At 37.3% G+C, this 21,949-nt stretch overlaps 2 protein-coding genes and 1 pseudogene across 10 annotated transcripts in view; 2 read left to right on the top strand and 1 right to left on the bottom strand.

Annotated features, from left to right (window-relative positions):
* AREL1 (apoptosis resistant E3 ubiquitin protein ligase 1) overlaps positions 1-1,618 on the bottom strand; it is a 47,502-nt gene extending 45,884 nt beyond the window's left edge. For 6 of the 8 annotated variants that reach the window (XR_014242288.1, XM_082383878.1, XM_082383883.1 and 3 more), the window contains exon 1: positions 1,408-1,545. The gene's annotated coding sequence lies outside the window, so the exon portion shown is untranslated. Of the gene's footprint in view, positions 1-1,407 lie in introns of all 8 variants that reach the window. The other 2 variants (XM_082383880.1, XM_082383879.1) reach the window with 2 other exon arrangements.
* On the top strand, positions 1,614-20,532 carry FCF1 (FCF1 rRNA-processing protein). The gene is made up of 8 exons (XM_082383982.1): positions 1,614-1,748; positions 2,050-2,117; positions 3,319-3,390; positions 3,997-4,145; positions 16,096-16,168; positions 18,021-18,108; positions 19,338-19,432; positions 20,301-20,532. The coding sequence occupies exons 1-8, from the start codon at positions 1,746-1,748 to the stop codon at positions 20,347-20,349; spliced, it is 597 nt and encodes a 198-aa protein (XP_082240108.1). The 5' UTR covers positions 1,614-1,745; the 3' UTR covers positions 20,350-20,532.
* Positions 18,115-21,949, top strand: part of LOC309625020 (protein SET pseudogene) — a 19,036-nt pseudogene continuing 15,201 nt past the window's right edge. Inside the window, exon 1 of the transcript XR_014249964.1 lies at positions 18,115-18,557. The product of XR_014249964.1 is annotated as a protein SET pseudogene (transcript). The remainder of the gene's footprint in view (positions 18,558-21,949) is intronic.

The raw sequence follows: 21,949 nt of genomic DNA, 5'->3' as shown, positions 1-21,949 counted from the left end.
GGCTGTTCCCGAAAGATTAGGAACTTCTAGTAACGACAAATGGGGTAAAGCAAGAGGCACATACAGTATCTGTAGATGCTTCCATAATAAAATTATTTCCATATCAAAAATTCAGAGCCTACAAAGTCAGATATGTGCCCTACAAAGCTATCTAAATGCATGCATGCCTAAAAGGGAAAGCAGAAGTAGGAAGAAAACTGTCTACTCAAATCAACACAAGAAATCACCCTGCAATTGAGCTTTTCAAGAACTGAAAATGTAATAAAGTTTTTGAGGTTATTAACACATTCAAGTTCCAAATTGAGCAACTATATTAAAATACACAATTGGCATACTCTGACAGAAGACACACAACAATAACAGAAAACACTTTAATAGGGTTTAGTCATGCTAGGAACTTCATACTTCAACTAATTTAGTCTTGATTACATCCCTGTAAGACAGATACTATTCATTTTACAGGTAAAGAATCTGAAGCACAGATAAAATCACCCAATTACATACAACTAGTAAGAGGCAGAACAGGGATTTTTAATTCCATCAGTCAGACTCCAAATTTCATGTTAATACCCTATATTTCATAGTAAGGCTTATGCTGCAATGGTCAGTTGTTTTTTTTTTTAACCTCATAACCTTTTTGGATTTCAAACACTAGGACAGCTTTGTGCAATAAGTACAGACTTTGGAATCAAACAGACCCAAACAAACCCCTGAACAAAGTCTGAGCCTCAGCTTCCCCAATGTAAAAAGAGGGTACTGAAGTTATTGTGAAGGTCAAAGAAGGTAATATAATTAAAGTGCCAAATACAATATGTAAGATCGGGGTTCTTAACTTTAAGCGCAGATACCTAGAGGGTTCACGGATGGGCTTCAGAGTCCACGAGTCTCATAATTGTATGACAAATGTTGTATGTGTACCCATTTGTTAAAGAATATTCCATGGATCTCCGAAAGGTTAAGAACCACCAGAGTACCTAGGAGGTACTCAAAAAATGGAAGCTATCTTTCCCTTTTTGTTCTCAAAAACTCTACCTTTTCCATTAGAGATGACACACCAAGCCTTCACAATACATGTTAATTATTTCCCAACATTTTCCTGGCTTGGTAACTAGTAACATATACAAACTTATGCCTCAATTTTCTAGAGACAATCTAAAGAAGGCCCTCAAACGCTGCTCCATCCCTCGCTTCACCGAGATGAATACACGGTAATCACTCGGGGGAGAATCATGAGGATCGTCCACCTGGCTACACCAGGCACAATGCCGGCTGGGAGAACCAAGTAGGAACCAGAGCCTCCGAGTAGCATGATAAAGACCTGATGCCCCAGCGCTGAAAGATGAGGAGAATGTGTTTCCCCGAGCTACTGGGCAACCCAGAATTTCGTCCCCCCTACCCTTGTCCTACCTCTCCCTGGAACTCTAGTGCGGGCAGGTCCTCTGGGCTCTGCCCCGTGCTGCACAGATGCGAGAGAGAAACATTACCCGAGCAGGGGATGCAGCACGGCGAAGTCCCAGCTCTGCTACCTTGGGAGGCGACTGCAGCACCAGCAGAAAACCGTCCTTCGACCCTCCCCAAGAGAACCCAGTACAAAACCCGGCCTTGGACGGGAACCGGCTTGCGGCTTTTCCGTTTCCCAAAACGGCTTCCGCTTCCGGGCTATCCTTTGCCGGAAGCGCTATACGGCTGACGCAAAAGTGTCGCGCTGCTGGTGATCCCGGAAGAAACAGCAGTGCGGCGTGAACATGGTGAGAGACGAGGGTCCGAGAAGGGGCATTGTTAGACCACGTTTGGGACAGAGATTGAGGGAGTAGCCATTGGCCAAATTTCCACAACATTCCCCTTGCTTATTTTCATTCTGATCTTAGCTTTTAAACTGCTTGGAGTGGTGCCTGTTATGCTCTAGCGAGTGGGGAGAGCGCTGGGTTGAGGCAGCTAGAATAAGAAGAGTTGCGTATTTGAGGGAAGAGGGGTGTGGACAAAAGAAAAGGAACTCAAGAAGATGCAATGTATTTCCAGCTCTTTTAACTGTAAAATTTTTGTTTTAAGGGGAAACAAAAGAAAACACGGAAGTATGCGACCATGAAGCGAATGCTTAGTCTCAGAGATCAGAGGCTGTGAGTGTCTGGAATCAACTGGGTTCATAGACTGCCCGGAGATGTAGAAGTCACGAGGGGATAAGTAGTAAAAGTTTTTGTTGTTGTTTTGTGTTTAGTTTTGATATTATTGTGTCTTGGATTTATATAGTATAGGGTAATAAAGTATAGCAGTCACTTAGCTGATGAGCAAGTACACTGGTGAATGGGATGGGAATTCAACATCTAAGTGTTCAATTTGTACCACCGTTTTTATATACTGTATCTGCCATATCGCATTTAAGCCTCCTAACAGTTCTGTGAGGTAGGTAGGATTATCTCTATGTTCTTGCCATTACACTGCTACATTCCCCAGGAAAAAAGGTTTGTTATAATTTTTGAAAGGCGGTGAGGTCAGAGACCATGGCTGTACCAGCACCTGACAACTCAAGTATTTTTGAAAGAAAAAATGGGAAAATACATAGATGTCTCCACTTTATAAATCTTATAAGAAGATTTATGACTGTGGAAGAAGCGAGTAGAATGATATTCCCTATTATAAGGAGGAACTAAACAGCTTGCCTGCTTCAGTGAACAATGGACTGAGTTATTAAATAAGGACTAGACTTCATTGTGTTTCAGAGCCTCAGAACCAAGGAGTGAGTGGTCATTAGAGCCTTCATTTGTTATTAAATTGTATTCTTGGCCTTTAGTATGTATTTATTATGTAATTTTAAGGAAATTTGCCCCACTAATAATATTCTGTTTCTAGTTAAAGTTAAATTTTGTATATATATTGTCACATTTTAGCGCTTTTTAAGAGACATGTAGGGGAACCCTTTTCCTCCTGCTGTTGAAGCATCTCAGTCTTTAGAAGATAAATGTCAGCCTATTTACCCACTGCTTGGAAGTGGATTTTGATCCTTGATAGGAGAGCTTCTGACTAAGAAAGAAATAATAATCTAACCAACATTTATTTATCCATTAACAATTTTTATGGATCATTAGCTAATGGTTTTAAATTTTAATTATGTTTTACTGATTAATTGTGTTAATTCCAGGCTACTTCCCACACAGTTATTCGTGCTCAAAAAGTGTATGCTGATATTAATATAATGAAGTCACAAAGTAGAATTTCCTTTGTAGACAAAAAAAAAAAGAAGAAGAAACTTTTAATTTTCATGAGGTTATAACTGCTATGGTTTTTTCTTCTCCCCTACATTGAATTTACTTTTTTTCCTAGTAAGGAAAAAGATAGATTAAAACCGAAGAAGAAAGAAAAGAAAGATCCCAGTGCACTCAAGGAAAGAGAAGTGTGAGTAATCAAAAATTTCAAGTTTTCCTTTAAAACTAGAAGAAAGATTCTAAAACTGTAGACCTCATAGAAATTCAGGCTTTCCCTGAACTGATTTGCTCAGTCATTTGTCGGTCTGGCACAACTGTACAAATGAAGCTATGCAAATGAAAGTGTTATTGATGAGTATATACCACTTCTAATGGTTTGAAGGTTTTTGGACTTCATGGAGCAGTAAAATTTTCCCTAAAATACTGGGGATTAAATCTAGGATCATTTTTTTTTCTTTGCCAAGAATCTTTCAAAAGAAATAATTGCCATTGTTTTAACATACCAGCATTTCATAAAAGAGAGAATGTGTCACCAAAAAGTAGTAAGGGCATATTTTCAGGATAAAGTTCATTCCTTTTAAATAAATACACTTAACTTTATGAAACCTCATCACATTTTTCTTATTTTTCTTATTTGCTCTAGATTGGTGATGGATATATCATCACAGGATTTATTAGGATTTATTTCCAATGAAAGGAAAAAGGAACAAACTGTTCCAAGCAGAGACTTCTTTTTTTTGTTAATACCAAATATCAGTGTAGACATTACTTTGTGTTTTGTTTCTTTTTCTTTCAGCCCCCAACACCCTTCCTGCTTATTCTTCCAATATAACACACAGCTGGGCCCACCTTACCACATCCTGGTCGATACCAACTTTATCAACTTTTCCATTAAAGCCAAACTGGATTTAGTGCAGTCAATGATGGACTGTCTGTATGCCAAGTGTGAGTATCAGACCTTTCCATTTCTGTGACATTTGTACAGAATAATCATACTTATCCAAATACATGAAAAGAGGGGAATGGGGTTCTAGTTTAACTGAATTGCTGGCTATTTAATTTGCTCACCATAGCAATGACCATTTTCAGTGAATTGAAATATAATGCAGGGACTTCCCTGGTGGTCCAGTGGTTAAGACTCTGCGCCCTCACAATGCAGGGGGCCTAGGTTCAATCCCTGGTCAGGAAACTAGTTCCTGCACGCTGCAACTAAGAGCCTGCGTGCCGCAACTAAAGAGTTCACGTGCCGCAACTAAAGAGTTCACATGCCGCAACTAAAAGATACCACATGCCTCAACTAAAGATCCCACAGGCCACAACGAAGACCCCACATGCTGTAACTAAGACCCAATGCAGCCAAATAAATAAATAAATAAATATCTTTTTTAAAAAAAAGGACTGAAAAGAAATATGCCAAAAAATGTTAAAATAAAAAAGACGTTTATAAAAAACAGAAATATAATGCAAACTTGACTGGGAATAATTAAACTTTCACAATTCATAAAACACTTAGCATGCTTTGACCATCATTATAGATATCAATTTAGAAAAAAAATCGGTGGGGAATTTTCTGTTTTAGGATTTTGGATTTTAAAATTCTGGATAAATGAAAATTTATTTCACTTCTCACTATTTATTTATTTATTTACATTAAGTAGGAAACATCCTCCATTCCACTCCAATGTGGAAAAGCTAAATAAGACATTTTGCCATTTACAATCACAGACCATGATGATGGTCAACTATTCTTAAGTTTATTCAGTGTGATGTTTATTTGTACCACAAAGGATCTGAGGTAGTTTATTTGCACGTAGGTATGCAATTTACCATTAATAGGTTTCCCTTGTGTGTCTGGGTGTCTTCTCCTTCAGATGATCTTCTCTTCCTACCATGAGGAGGAAAAAAAAATTTAGGCCAAGTACAAGGAAATAACTTCCTAATAGTGAGACCTGTTGCGTTTGTGGTGGCTTTATATTCATATATTTTCCAGTCATCTAGTTAAAGGTACAAATGAAAATTAGACTTTAACTTGGCTGTAAAGAATAAATGATTGGAATCAAAGGAAAAACTGTGCACCTCCATCTTTAATGTTTAAAAGATACTATATAATGAACATTTACAGAATGACAGTAATGTGAATGTTGTTTATTGGTTTATTAAAATTAGCAAGATGGGAGGGACTTCCCTGGTGGCGCAGTGGCTGAGAATCCGCCTGCCAATGCAGGGGACATGGGTTTGAACCCTTGTCCGGAAGGATCCCACATGCCGCAGAGCAACTAAGCCCGTGCGCCACAAGTACTGAGCCTGCGCTCTACAGCCCGCAAGCCACAGCTACTGAGCTGGTGTGCCACAGATACTGAAGCCTATGCGCGTATAGCCAGTGCTCCACAGCAAGAGAAGCCACCACAATGAGAAACCCGTGCACCGCAACGGAGAGAAGCCCCCACTTGCCACAACTAGAGAAAGCCCGTGCGCAGCAACAAAGACCCAATGCAGCCATAAATAAATGAATATTTAAATATTTAAAAAATTTTAAAAATAAAATTGGGAAGATGGGATAAGGGATGTGTGATGAGTAAGAGACGTAAATTCTTTAAATGCCTAGAATTAATAAATATAAAAAGTAACTGCACACTGTAAAACTCTTAGAGGAAAACATAGGCAGAACACACTACGACATAAATCACAGCAAGATCCTTTTTGACCCACCTCCTAGAGAAATGGAAATAAAAACAAAAATAAACAAATGGGACCTAATGAAACTTAAAAGCTTTTGCACAGCAAAGGAAAGCATAAACAAGACGAAAAGACAACCCTCAGAATGGGAGAAAATATTTGCAAATAAGCAACGACAAAGGATTAATCTCCAAAATATACAAGCAGCTCATGCAGCTCAATATCAAAAAAACAAACAACCCAATCCAAAAATGGGCAGAAGACCTAAATAGACATTTCTCCAAAGAAGATATACAGATTGCCAACAAACACGTGAAAGGATGCTCAACATCACTAATCACTAGAGAAACGCAAATCAAAACTACAATGAGGTATCATCTCACACCGGTCAGAATGGCCATCATCAAAAAATCTAGAAACAATAAATGCTGGAGAGGGTGTGGAGAAAAGGGAACACTCTTGCACTGTTGGTGGGAATGTAAATTGATACAGCCACTATGGAGAACAGTATGGAGTTTCCTTAAAAAACTACAAATAGAACTACCATACGACCTAGCAATCTCACTACTGGGCATGTACCCTGAGAAAACCATAATTCAAAAAGAGTCATGTACCACAGTGTTCGTTGCAGCTCTATTTAAAATAGCCAGGACATGGAAGCAACCTAAGTGTCCATCAATAGATGAATGGATAAAGAAGATGTGGCACATATATACAATGGAATATTACTCAGCCATAAAACAAAACGAAATTGAGTTATTCGTAGTGAGGTGGATGGACCTAGAGTCTGTCATACAGAGTGAAGTAAGAAAGAGAAAAACAAATACCATAGGCTAACTCATATATATGGAATCTAAAAAAAATAAAATGGTCTGAAGAACCTAGGGGCAGGACAGGAATAAAGACGCAGATGTAGAGAATGGACTTGAGGACACGGGGAGGGGGAAGGGTAAGCTGGGATGAAGTGAGAGAGTGGCATGGACATATGTACACTGCCAAATGTAAAATAGATAGCTAGTGGGAAGCAGCCGTATAGCACAGGGAGATCAGCTCGGTGCTTTGTGTCCACCTAGAGGGGTGGGATAAGGAGGGTGGGAGGGAGACGCAAGAGGGAGGATATATGGGGATATGTGTATATGTATAGCTGATTCACTTTGTTATAAATCAGAAACTAGCACACCATTGTAGAGCAATTATACTTCAAAAAAAGATGCTGAACTAGTTACACATATAAGTTTTAAGGTTTTTTTAGAATTTTTGTTGGGGTGTGGTTGACTTATAGTGTTGTGTTGGTTTCAGGTATACAGCAGAGTGAATCAGTTATACATGTACATATATCCACTCTTATTTAGATTCTTTTCCCATATAGGCCATTATGGAGTATTGAGTTCCCTGTGCTACACAGTAGGTCCTTATTAGTTATCTATTTTATGTACAGTAGAGTGTTTATGTCAATCTCAATCTCCCAATTTATCCCTCCCCCCAAGTTTTAAGTTTAAATAAAATATTTAAGGCATCTATGTATCTTATTTAAATGATTCACACTTTGACTTCTTGAATTACTGGACACAGAGTTACACACTGATGAGGGACAAAGTCGGTTTAACTATAAAGTACTGAGCAGACACACAAACTAAACAAGAAGCCATGCTCAGAAAAATAATTTTTAGGCCTCCAAAGATAAAATAACAATCTGACTTTATTGTTCTAGGGTAATGTACTGTGTCAGGTGACTCCAGTTGTTTCAGTGGCACTGTGCCATGCCACCCAGATCATATCAGTCAGGTGGGATTAAGTGGGAACAGAAACTGATCCAATCAAGCTGCCAGTAAATTGACTGAAATTTGAAGGCTGTAATGTAGCAGTGATTTTGGAACGGGAACAATGTGAGGAACTAAACATAACAAGACTTGGTCATTCCTGCTATGTCTTTGCAGTAGAACATTCTAGTTTTATGACAGTATGTAAAATCCTATTACATCAAAATTCTAGAACACATGGAGCTTCTGTAGAAGCATGATGTGTTATCTGCCAACAAGATATTAAACCAAATTCGTCTGGTGTTTTCCGTAAATAATTCCCTACTATTGTCTGGCATCTTGTAAGTATTGACTACGTTTTTGAAAATAGAATTCTAGGAATGACCTATCCTATTTTCTGTGATTTCACTGAAGAAAGAACATATTGTTTTATTTGTATATTTCATCTCAGTAATGTTTTACTATTATAATTCCATGTTAATATGTTATTCTTGGTACCATGAAGTCATAGTATTTTCCAGACTAAGTGATTTGTTATTTCTTTGAAAGTTAGTGGTATATTTCTTTCATAATCTTCATTGTCACCATTAACAATAAATATGAAGTGGCTCTACTACACAGAGTTTAAAGAAGGATGCTAGAATATATGGTGTGCTGTTTCTGTCATCCAGGATTTGACCATCTAGATGGAGAGAGGAGATGTCAATAGATGAAAAAAAGATAATCATAATGCCAGCTGTTTTGAACTATGAATTACTATGTTCTGGTGTTGTGTTAAGTGCTTTTCATAATTATCATAATCCTCACAATAACCTAATATGATGAGTAGTATGTCCCCATTTTACAAATGAGAAAACTAAACAGAAACTTGAAGATTCATCTCTTCATTCGATAATGATCACTTCTTGAGTATCAGATATTATATTATATAATATAGGAATTCAAGAGAGGGTGAGTGCTACTTGATCTGAGCTTCATAGCTTGGTTGGATTTTAGTGAATAGAGAGAAGGAGGGAGAGCATTCCAAGCAAAGGAAAGGACAGTCCCAAAGGTTGAAAACAGGAGAGCAAATTTGGTGAGAATAGTTGGGCTTAAGTGAGTATAAGTAGGAGAGTGAAGGTGAAACTCAATTCTGTCCTCAAACATTTCTTAAAGATTGGCAAAAGTGGTTTGGAGACAAATTGTTGAGTGTTTTAAGTAAAAAGCTAAGGAGTTTAGACTTTGTTTTACAGAAAGTGGTGAGTCAAAAATGATTTAACATGTGTTTATGTAAATTATAATAGTAACATGTACATTAAAACTAAACAATACAGGGACTTCCCTGGTGGCACAGTGGTTAAGACCCCGTGCTCACAATGCAGGGGCCTGGGTTTGATCCCTGGTCAGGGAACTAGATCCCACATGCGTGCTGCAACTAAGAGTTTGCATGCTACAACTAAGGATCCCACGTGCTGCAACTAAGGAGCCTGCCTGCAGCAACTAAGAAGCCCACATGACACAACTAAGGAGCCAGCAAGCTACAACTAAGGAGCCCGCCTGTTGCAGCTAAGACAGTGCAACTAGATAAATAAATAAATAAATAAATACATATTTAAAAAACAGAAAAACAAAAAATTAAGCAATACAGAACGTAAAAAGAATAGGCAAAAGTTCTCCCCCCATCAGGCCGTAATTTTACTTCCCAGAAATAATCACTGTTAATAGTTTGGGTATTACCTTCCAACCTTTTACAATTAATAAAAATGTAGATTTACTTTTAAACATAATTGGAATTATACTATGCATGCTTTTTGGCCACCTGTTTTTTTTTCACTGAGTAATGTATCATGAACACCTTTGCATGTTAATACATGCTACGAAGACCTTTGTACAGCTTCAAGCCTTTCAAAACTTGGATGCACTAGGATGAAAAAAATCTAAAAAATATACATTAACATAACCAATGTTGCAATAAATATCTTTGATTATCTTCCTAAAAAAAAAAAGTAACTGCATAAGTTTATTATTAATCAAGTTATAAAGGTAACCACCAAGTGAGAAAAACAGCCAATGAATTAAAATAGTCATCTCTAAGGATCAGAGTTGGTGGGGTGGGAAAAGATCAGGGGATGGTTATTTTTTCATATAGTCCTTTTCGTATTTTTTTAAGCTATGTACATAATAGATGGAGGATTCAAGCATGGCCCCTTGGAGGTGAATTGCTTCCCTGACGCTATAGCTCTGCCACTATTATCTAAATGGTTATTGTTTAGGGGAATTCCGTGGCAGTCCAATGGTTAGGACTCGGCACTTTCACTCTACTGCTGAGGGCGCGGGTTCAGTCCCTGGTCAGGGAACCAAGATCCCACAAGCGCGTAGTGTGGCCAGAAAAAAAAAGAAAAAAAGATGATTGTTTAGGATAACTTTAGTCCTGTAGTTAGGTTTTTCTGCAGATATGGATACCATAGAGTATAGCTATAATGCATACAGCTCAATGTTCTCATGGTGCCTTTTCCAAAAACAAGCTTATTAAGGAAAATACCACTTTCTGTGTAACCTAATACCTCAAAGCAAAGTCTGAAGAAACATTCTACTACAGTACAAATTCAGTTACCTAGGAGATTCCTTAACTGTTTTAAGCTCTGCTTATTTAATCGTTCTTCACTTGCCTTTATTCATAAAAGAAGGCCTTTATCTTCCTCTTGCCTTGGAGATGCCCCTTTGACCTTTTCATAGCTCCTGATCCCTTGCATTTGATATTCCAACAAAGGAGGATGGTTAGCTACCCATGAGCTTTCTTTTCTGCCCATGAGTCCTCTTTGTAGTGATCTTCCTGTGTTCTTTGTAGTGATCTTCCTGAGCCCGCTTCCCTGCTCCCGATGCAGCCCTTGCTTCAGTGCTACATGGCTCTGAAATTGATCCTTTTAAGGCGTGTATTGCCCTCTGATTCCATGACTGTCTGCTCTTCCTGACTTCTTCTTTCCTCCATTTTACAACTGCTTTTTCTTCTGGGCATTGTATTTTAGTTTAAGATTTCTTAACTTTGTTTGCTTTCAAGAGTGTTAATGTATTTGTAAAAAGAAAATCTAGCATAAAGAAAATGAAAGCTCCCTATAATGCCTTTCCTCAGAAAGGGGCAGCTTTTAAAAATTCATATACAGTTTCTGTGGGGTAAAGATATATGAGTCAGGGAATTCCCTGGTGGTCCAATGGTTAGGACTCTGCGCTATCACTGCCGAGGGCCCAGGTTCAATCCCTGGTCGGGGAACTAAAATCCCACAAAAAAATAAATAAATAAAATATATGATTCAGTGGCTTTTAGTGTATTCATAGTCAATTTTAGAACATTTTCATTACGTGAAAAGAAACTGAGCTCCTTAGCCATCATCCCCCAACCCTTCCTATTCCCCCCAACCCCCCGCCCCACCGTGCCCTACATAGGCAACCATTAATTTGCTTTCTCTATATCTAGATTTGCCTATTTTGGACATTTCGTTAAAATGGGGTCACATATTTTTGGTCCTCTTTCATTTTAGTGTAATGTTCTCAAGGGTCATTCATGTTAAAACATGTATCAGTATATCGTTTCTTTTTGCTACCAAATAATATTCCATTGTATGGCATTGTATGGATAGATCACATCTTAGTTATCTATTTCTCCTTGCTTTTTAGGTTGAACAAATACATCTTGAACATTTTTCTGTGCCAATATATATAGATGGGCCTTATTCTTTTTTTAAGTTATAGTATTCTTTATTTTTTTTGTTGAAGTATAGTTGATTTACAATGTCATGTTGATTTCTGCTGTACAGCAAAGTGACTCAGTTATACACATATATACATTATTTTTTATATTCTTTTCCATTATGGTTTATCCCAGGATATTGAATATAGTTCCCTGTGCTCTACAGGGAAGGACCTTGTTTATCCATTCCCTATGTAATAGTTTGCATCTACTAACCCCAAACTCCCAGTCCATTCCTCCCCCACCCCACTACAAGTATTCTATTGTTTAAATATGTCGGGTTTTTTGTTTGTTTGTTTGTTTTAAATTTTTATTTATTTATTTATTTATGGCTGTGTTGGGTCTTTGTTTCTGTGCGAGGGCTTTCTCCCGTTGTGGCAAGCGGGGGCCACTCTTTATCGCGGTGGGCGGGCCTCTCACTATCGCGGCCTCTCTTGTTGTGGAGCACAGGCTCCAGACGCGCAGGCTCAGTAATTGTGGCTCACGGGCCCAGCCGCTCCGCGGCATGTGGGATCTTCCCAGACCAGGGCTCGAACCCGTGTCCCCTGCATTAGCAGGCAGATTCTCAACCACTGCGCCACCAGGGAAGCCCTAAATATGTCGTTTTTAAAGACTATACATTTGGATTATTTCCAGTTTTTACCCTATTATAAACAAAGCTGTAGTGAATATCTTTGTGAATGTGTCTCTCAAATATTTCTTTTGAATACATTTTCTAGAAGCCGTATTGCAATATCAAGGGAGTACATATTTTTTAATTTTAATAGGTATTGCAAAATTGCCCTCAAATAGTTACACAAATTTATACACCTACTTACAATGTGAGGATACCTATTTCTTCAAATATTGGGTGTTTTCATCTGTTTAATTTTTGCCATCCTAATAGGTAGAAAGTGTAATCTTGTCTCAATTTATATCTCTTTAACTAGGAGTGAAATTGAGCATTTTTCTGTTGATTGACCATTTGTATGTCTTCTTCTATGAACTGAAATGTAGCCTGGTGGTTAAGAACCCACTCTGAATCCTAACAGTCTCAGTTCAAACCTTGGCTTCACCTTTTGCTGTCTAGTTACTTCATTGTACTTCAGGTTCCTCATCTATAAAATGGGAATAATAATAACAATGCTACTTGATAGGAATTGTTCTTAAGATTAAATGAGATAATCCTTGTGCTTAGCACAGTGTCTGGCAAATAACACATAATTCCAAGCTATTACTTTTTTTAACATCTTTATTGGAATGTAATTGCTTTAAAATGTTGTGATAGTTTCTGCTGTATAACAAGGTGAATCAGCTATACATATACATATATCCCCGTATCTCTTCCCTCTTGCGTCACCCTCCCGCCCTCCCTATCCCACCCCTCTAGGTGGTCACAAAGCACCGAGCTGATCTCCCTGTGCTATGCGGCTGCTTCCCACTAGCTATCTATTTTACATTTGGTAGTGTATGGATGTCCATGCTACTCTCCCACTTCGTCCCAGCTTACCATTCCCCCTCCCCGTGTCCTCAAGTCTGTTCTCTACATCTGCGTCTTTATTCCTGTCCTGCCCCAGGTTCATCAGAACCATTTTATTTTATTTTTTTTAGATTCCATATATATGTGTTAGCATACGGTATTTGTTTTCCTCTTTCTGACTTACTTCACTCTGTATGACAGACTCTAGGTCCATCCACCTCACTACGAATAACTCAATTTCATTTCTTCTTATGGCTGAGTAATATTCCATTGTATATATGTGCCACATCTTCTTTATCCATTCATCTGTTGATGGATACTTAGGTTGCTTCCATGTCCTGGCTATTGTAAATAGTGCTGCAGTGAACATTGTGGTACATGACTCTTTTTGAATTATAGTTTTTTCAGGGTATATGCCCAGTAGTGGGATTGCTGGGTCATATGGTAGTTCTATTTTTAGTTTTTTAAGGAAACTCCATACTTTTCTCCATAGTGGCTGTATCAATTTACGTTCCCACCAACAGTGCAAGAGGGTTCCCTTTTCTCCACACCCTCTCCAGCATTTATTGTTTCTAGATTTTTTGATGATGGCCATTCTGACTGGTGTGAGGTGATACCGCATTGTAGTTTTGATTTGCATTTCTCTAGTGATTAGTGATGTTGAGCATCCTTTCACGTGTTTGTTGGCAATCTATATCTTCTTTGGAGAAATGTCTGTTTAGGTCTTCTGCCCATTTTTGGATTGGGTTGTTTGTTTTTTTGATATTGAGCTGCATGAGCTGCTTGTATATTTTGGAGATTAATCCTTTGTCAGTTGTTTCATTTGCAAATATTTTCTCCCATTCTGAGGGTTGTCTTTTCGTCTTGTTTATGCTTTCCTTTTGCTGTGCAAAAGCTTTTAAGTTTCTTTAGGTCCCATTTGTTTATTTTTGCTTTTATTTCCATTTCTCTAGGAGGTGGGTCAAAAAGGATCTTGCTGTGATTTATGTCAAAGTGTGCTTCCTATGTTTTCCTCTAAGAGTTTTATAGTGTCTGATCTTACATTTAGGTCTTTAATCCATCTGGAGTTTATTTTTGTGTATGGTGTTAGGGAGTGTTCTAATTTCATTCTTTTACATGTAGCTGTCCAGTTTTCCCAGCACCACTTATTGAAGAGGCTGTCTTTTCTCCATTGTATATTCTTGCCTCTTTTATCAAAGATAAGATGACCATATGTGCGTGGGTTTATCTCTGGGCTTTCTATCCTGTTCCATTGATCTATATTTCTGTTTTTGTGCCGGTACCGTACTGTCTTGATTACTGTAGCTTTGTAGTATAGCCTGAAGTCAGGGAGCCTGATTCCTCCAACTCCATTTTTCTTTCTCAAGATTGCTTTGGCTATTCAGGGTCTTTTGTGTTTCCATACAAACTGTGAAATTTTTTGTTCTATTTCTGTGAAAAATGCCATTGGTAGTTTGATAGGGATTGCATTGAATCTGTAGATTACTTTGGGTAGTAGCGTCATTTTCACAATGTTGATTCTTCCAATCCAAGAACATGGTGTATCTCTCCATCTGTTTGTGTTGTCTTTAATTTCTTTCATCAGTGTCTTATAGTTTTCTGCATACAGGTCTTTTGTCTCCTTAGGTTTATTCCTAGGTATTTTATTCTTTTTGTTGCAATGGTAAATAGGAGTGTTTCCCTTAATTTCTGTTTCAGATTTTTCATCATTAGTGTATAGGAATGCAAGAGATTTCTGTGCATTAATTTTGTATCCTGCTACTTCACCAAATTCATTGATTAGCTCTAGTAGTTTTCTGGTAGCATCTTTAGGATTCTCTATGTATAGTGTCATGTCATCTGCAAACAATGACAGTTTTACTTCTTCTTTTACAATTTGGATTCCTTTTATTTCTTTTTCTTCTCTGATTGCTGTGGCTAAAACTTCCAAAACTATGTCGAATAATAGTGGTGAGAGTGGGCAACCTTGTCTTGTTCCTGATCTTAGAGGAAATGGTTTCAGTTTTTCACCATTGAGAACGATGTTGGCTGTGGGTTTGTCATATATGGCCTTTATTATGTTGAGGTAGGTTCCCTCTATGCCTACTTCCTGGAGAGTTTTTATCATAAATGGGTGTTGAATTTTTTGAAAGCTTTTTCTGCCTCTAATAAGCTTATCATATGGTTTTTATTCTTCAGTTTGTTAATATGATATATCACATTGATTGATTTACATATATTGAAGAGTCCTTGCATTCCTGGGATAAACCCCACTTGATCATAGTGTATGATCCTTTTAATGTGCTGTTGGAATCTGTTTGCTAGTATCTTGTTGAGGATTTTTGCATCTATGTTCATCAGTGATACTTGCCTGTAGTTTTCTTTTTTTGTGACATCTTTGTCTGGTTTTGGTGTCAGGGTGATGGTGGCCTCGTAGAATGAGTTTGGGAGTGTTCCTCCGTCTGCTATATTTTGGAAGAGTTTGAGAAGGATATGTGTTAGCTCTTTTGTAAATGTTTGATAGAATTCGCCTGTGAAGCCATCTGGTCCTGGGCCTTTATTTGTTGGAAGATTTTTAATCACAGCTTCAATTTCAGTGCTTCCAAGCTATTATTATAAAGCTCTTTGTATATTAAGAAAATTTACCCTTTGACAAATGTGTAGAAATATTTTTCCCAGTTTATTTTTATTTTACTTTAGTATGACTTTTTGTTTGATAGTTGTCAAACAGAAGTTTTATATTTTTATGTGATCAAATTTATATTCTCTGGTTAATTTCATGGTTTCTTTTGGTTCACATTTAAATATTTTGATTCACATTTCAATTTTTTTCCATCTAGAATTTATTTTAATATATAAACAATGACAGGGATCCAGCTCAATTTTTTTCCCCAGTTATGTTTATGACAGATACTTTATGGAATCTGTGATGTGAGGTTGGACCAGTTCCCTAGTTTCTTTATAGATAGGGATTTTATTCTTCTCTAGTTCTTATTGTTCACTGTACTGTGCTTATTTTGCTGTCATTTCAAAGATTCTTAACAGGGGAATTCCCTGGTGGTCCAATGGTTAGGACTCTGCGCTTCCACTGTTGGGGGCCTCGGTTTGATCCCTGGTCAGGGAACTAAGATCCCTCAAACCGTGTGGCACGGCAGACAGTAAATACATATACATACATACATACATACATACATACATACATACATACATATGTACGTACTCTCAACAGGATATAATTCAGAGAGAGTTAAATCAGTTCCTTCACAAGTTCTGTTACTAATTTTTTTTTCCTAACAGGTATCCCTTGTATAACTGACTGCGTAATGGCTGAAATTGAGAAATTGGGGCAGAAGTATCGAGTGGCTCTAAGGTAGGAAGGACCTGGTCCAGATTTGTTCTAGATTGGTGTAATGAAGATTGTTTTGACCCTCCTTCAACTGTTTGCTATCCAAAGATTTCTTGTCTGGTTAGTTTAAATAAAAATCATACAAAACTAGTTAACTATTTATAATTAAGAAAGCAAACATTGGAAGGTTAGAGGTTTTCAAGCTGAAGCTTCTTGAACTAAGTTACTTAGTCATATTGGTCTCATGGGCCTCCATTTAAGTTCCTCTAGATTTTCAATTAGAAAGTGTTTTTCTGTTAGTTTGTTATCTAGTTATCTTCTTCAGAATCTCACACGTAAAGCACTTTGAGTTTACCTAAAGAAGTTTTGAGTTTATTCTAGAAAGTGCCCTTGAGTTTACAGCAGTGGTTCCCAAAGTGTGGTTCATGGAACCCTACCCCACCCCAGGAGTCCTAGAGACCATTGCAGGGAGTTTGCAAAACTGTTTTCATAATAATACCAAGATGTTGCCTTTGTCACTGTGCTGACATTTGCACTGAATGCAAAAAATGCCAGTCAGTGCCTTAGTACAAATCAAGGCAGTGGGCCCAACTAATGCTAGTAGGTTTTGTATTCTTCACTACCACCCACTGGCAGTTGAAAAAAAATTCCAGTCACTTAAGAATATGCTTAATAGAGCAATAAAATTCATTAACTTTGTTAAATCTCAACCCTTCAGTACACATCAGTATTCTGTGTGGTGACATGTGAAGTACACATAAAGCATTTCTACTGATGGATGCTCAGTAACCTTTCTGTGGTAATCATTTCATGATGTATGTAAGTTAAATCATTATGCTGTATACCTTAAACTTACACAGTACTGTATGTCAATTGTATCTCAATAAAACTGGAAGAAGAAGAAAAACATACCAAAGGATGAACGTTGTCTCTATGAAAAGCATTTGTGTGCTTGAGTTGTGAGCTGAACCAGCTTCTTTTTCATGAAATATCATTTTTATGTGAAGAACAACTGGCAAACACTGATTTTTCAGACTTTGGTATTTAGCAGGTATTTTCTCAAAGATTAATGCAATGAACCTGTCACTTCAAGGAAAACAACTTATTCTGTTAGTTACCAATGATAAAAATTGAGCTTTCAAGTGAAAAACCAGAGTTTTGGAAAATCATAAGCTTATCACATTCCCAGTACTAAAGACCTTTCTGTTGAGACCAGTGAAGACATTAATGAATATGATTTCTTTTTATGTTACATATGTGTGTGTGTATGTGTGTGTGTGTGTGTATATACACACACATATATATATGGTCTGCTTTGTTTATTTAACAGTTTATTATATGTCCTTCCACATTGGTACATACAACTCTACCTCATTTTTTAAAATAGGATAGGGGTACCAAAATGTATTTTTTACCTTGCTGATGGATAATCAGATTATCTCCAGTTTTCCACTCTTATAAACTGTGTAGTAGTGACATCCTTGTGCCTATATTCTTGTACATGTGTGTAAGACAACTTTCTAAAAGTAAAATGGTTAGGTTAAAATTGATTTGGTTTTGAATCCTGACTTTTCCCAGCTGTGTAGCTTTGAACAAATTAATCAAGCTCTCTGAATCTGCTTCTTTATCTGTAAAATGGAAATATAATAATTCAGTTTTGTGACATGTACATGATGTAAGGCACAGCAGCTGTCGGTCAGTAAGCTTTAATTCCCTTCTCTCTAAATTGTCTTTCAATTAGAAGATAAGCTCCAGGAGGAGAGGGGTGTCTTAAAATCTCCAGACAGATCACATTACTCTTATTTCACTGATTGAGAGTCATAAAGTTATTCAATTGCTTGACTGTTTTCATTAATCCACTTTTATAACCATATAGGATTGCCAAGGATCCAAGATTTGAACGATTACCATGCACACACAAAGGAACCTATGCAGATGACTGCTTAGTGCAAAGAGTAACTCAGGTATCATCATTTTTTAATATGTACTTTGTGCTATTAAAAAAAAAAGATAAACTGTTATTTCCTGAATGTTCATGTAAAGTATCTAGGAATATAAATGATAAAAAATATTATATAGAATTCCTTCATGGGAAGTGTAGGTGTCCTAATTTACTTGAGAAAATGGATTGGAAGTATATACTATAACCATAATGGAAAGATCACTGGCTTAGGGAGGATTTCAAATCTTAGCACTTGCATTTATTGGGTGTGTAATTTGGAGCATTTACTGATTCTTTATTCCACAGATCTTCTCTATAAGATGGTTTAAGTGAGTGAGTATAGACATAATAATATATGAGATTCCACCTCCCTGTGAATCTAAAGTAAGGTTCCATTTACTCCCTGTGTAGGAATTTTGTTACATCTAAGTCTCCCAGGATGCTGTTTCACACATACCCTAGAATAAGTAGGTTTTTGATTCTTGTGTTCTGGCTTCCTTGTCAAACACTACAAGAACTTCTGCTACTGATTGCCCTTAAAGAGCCTCTCTCTGCTGAGGAAAATCATCTTCATCTACTGACCACACTGCCATCCCTTTAGCCACTTCATCCCATGGGTGGGGCTGGCATTTCCCTTAACTTCCCACAGCATGGCTGACACCAATCTGCAACTCTTTATAAAACTCAGTGAGAGATTTGGGTAGGATGGAAGTAAAGTACAATACAAATTAGTTCCAAACTGGTAGCTAAATGTTAGTGCTTTCAGAGCTGTTTGACTCAGACTTGTCCTGGAGATCCTCCTATTCTGGCTTTAGGGCCAAGGAGGCAGCCTACCTCCACTGCTAGGAGGCCTCAGAGTAGGTCAGCCCCAGAGATGCCACAGACGGCAAAAGTTGTGCCCTCGGATCTAAGGCACTTACTCTGCCTTTGTGTAGAGTCTCTAAGGGCGTTTTCCCAAAACCAAGGAATTGTCTGTCCCAGATATGAAAATCCTTTCCACTTATAAGACAAAAAACAATTTGCAGCTTTTAAATAGTTTTTCTATCTTCTCCCCCTCAAGATTCTTAGAGCTACATTCAGCCCAGGCAGCTTATAAATTTGAGCTCCTAGATCATAGTAGCTACTCAACAAATTGGTTTAGCCTTTCCTTTCCTATTTACTGTGAAAATGAATAGTTCTTCAGACTAGCCAGTGGTTGTATCCAGTATCACTGAATGAGCTCTATGTGAACACCCAGTGGGTCTCTTCCAGCACAAGTGTTACATTGTGGCCACAGTTGACCGGGACCTTAAGCGAAGAATCCGGAAGATCCCTGGAGTTCCCATCATGTACATTTCTAACCATAGGTGAGAACTTTCTCTTAGGGAAGTGATTAAAAGTATGTAATTGCTATCAATTAAAAATGAGGTCAAGTTATAGAAGGATTTGAAAGAGATTGATGTATCAAATGTTTACATAGTTCTACTTGAAGAAATGAGGCAAAGTAACAAGAGCAAAGGCAAAAGATAGAGCTAGGATTTAGGAATGAGGCAGACATTCACACTGTTACAATAAGATCACTAGAAGAAATAGGGAGATGTGTGGCCTTAAATACAAAGCAGTAATTTAAATCAAGCTAATCTTTTTGGCTAGAAATATTTTTTTGAAACCTAGTGCATGTGATTAGCACCTCATCTGGGAAACTAAAAATTTATTAAAAAAACAAAAGCGGTGGACACCCAGTGCCAGCTGGGCCCCCATCTGTTGGCAGGTCTGTGAGTGAGTCCAGGGAGGCCAACAACAAAACCGCCTAATCAGCCCTCACAATTGTACTAAATAATAAATGACCACTGTTTTAAGCTAAAACAAACAAACAAACAAAAGCTGCTTTTTTATCCTTCTTGGATATTCCTATGTCAGTCCTCAGATATTATTGGCCAGCTTTTATCCTGGGACAAACACAACAGAATGGGAAGAATATGGGTGAGGGCCTTGGACTTACCTGGACTCAGTGCCTGGCTCCCCAACTTAACTTTCTCACTTTGAAGAATAAATATAATATAGTCAGCATTTTGCTGTAAATCATTCATTATGATAGGCCTTTAAAATTTAGTTCCCACTGACAAAAAGGATTCACAACAGGAGGTGAGAGTGATGTAATCAGTAAAGGATGGGTTTTTAAGGTGGATTCTGGAGCCACATTTCTTACCAGTGTTAATTTTTTGTTCTGATCAGGTACAACATTGAGCGGATGCCAGATGATTATGGAGCCCCTCGGTTCTAATTCTTAAAAGACAAATTTCCTCTGCCTTCCTTCAACCAACTTTCTCTTTTGCCAGTTCATTAAACATGCTATAGCATGAATTATTATTCCACTCACCCATTTGCTCTGTAATGAGCTGAGTATGGTGAAATACACTCACTTTTTAATGTTGTTTTGAAAATTATATTTTGTGTCATTTTAAAATTTGTTGCATCTTTTTATAAATCAGATAATTGCTCACATAATTTGATGGTCATTTTATATTGATTTACTCAACAAATATTTATTAAGGTGATACTAGGTATTTAATAAGATATGGTCTTATCCTCAAGATACTCATTTATGATGGAAAAGAGAAACATGTAGATGAATAAATATGGTAAAATAATGATGCTAAGATAAAAGTATGAGAGAGTAGACATACAGATGGAAAGAATGATTTCTTTCTACTTGGTTGGGATGGGGAGGGGAGAAAGACCAGAAGCAGTTATGTTTGAGTTATTCTTTAAAAAGAACTAGAAAGGGAAGGTGTCTGTACCCACATCTGAGACTCCAGAGGTAGGAGGTGGGAGGGAGGGGGCTTTATATGACATGCTAAAGGGTTTGGACTTAATCCTAAGGTCAGTGGGGAGTTATTAAAACTTTAATTAGGGTGGATAACATGATCAGATTAGACGTTTTACATGATCACAACATAGCTAAGAATGGACAAATAGATCATTGAAACAGACTAGAAAGTCCATAAATAGACCTATATATTTATGGCAATTTGGTATGTTATATAAAGCTGGTATTTCAAATCTATATGAAAAGGAAATTACATTAAAAGCCAAATATTGTGGAGTCATTCCATTAGGGTTAGAATCCTGATTTCACCAGTTAATATCTGTATGAATTGGGCAAACCACGTAGCCATTTGATGCCTTCTTTGCTTCCCTTTTAAAATGTTTTGTTTAATCCTCAAAACAACCCCAATAAGATGGGGTTGAATTGAACAGTACCTGTTACAAGTAAGTGTTGTTCAATAAATGTTAGTGATTATTGTATTATAATGACAAGTTGGCTATCCATTTGAAAAAAAATAATTAGATTTCTACCTCATATCCTTCATGAGAAAATGTTTCAACTGGATCAAAGTCTAAATATTTTTTAAGCTATGAAAGTATTAGGGAAAAAACAAGAAAAATGTGTATAGGCTCTGAGTAGAATTCTTAAAGGAAGATGAAGAATGTAAAAGCCATAAAAGAAAAGATTGCTAAGTGTGGATACATTAAAATTAGATTTCTCTGTAAAACAACTTCCCCCAAAATTAAGACAAGTGACTGACCAGAAGATTTTCCAATATATATAGCAAGGGTATGAGGAAATGGATAGTCATGTAGTGCTGACAAGAATGCAGATAGGTATAACCATTTCAGACAGCAGTTGGGCAGGATCCATTAAAATAAAAATTGCAGATATCATGTGAGCCCAATTCTATTTTTCGGTTATTTACAGGTATCATATAGGTGATTTCCTTTAAAATGATCAGTGCATTTGCATCACATGATCAGTGTGATGTAAATGCATGATAAATGTGTAAAAAAAATTCACACATGTGTACAAGGAAGTGTATAGAAGG

This window comes from Balaenoptera borealis (assembly GCF_965194805.1).
Source record: "Balaenoptera borealis genome assembly, chromosome: 3".
Lineage (NCBI taxonomy): Eukaryota > Metazoa > Chordata > Mammalia > Artiodactyla > Balaenopteridae > Balaenoptera > Balaenoptera borealis.
Note: the sequence above shows the minus strand (reverse complement) of the source record. Positions and strands in the feature narration are given on the sequence as shown.

Bases quoted from the DNA above. Each gene is read 5' to 3' on its own strand.
- FCF1 (XM_082383982.1), top strand. The intron at 2,118-3,318 runs GTGAGTGTCTGG...TTTTTTTCCTAG, and splicing joins AGTCTCAGAGATCAGAGGCT to TAAGGAAAAAGATAGATTAA. The intron at 16,169-18,020 runs GTAGGAAGGACC...ATAACCATATAG, and splicing joins AAGTATCGAGTGGCTCTAAG to GATTGCCAAGGATCCAAGAT.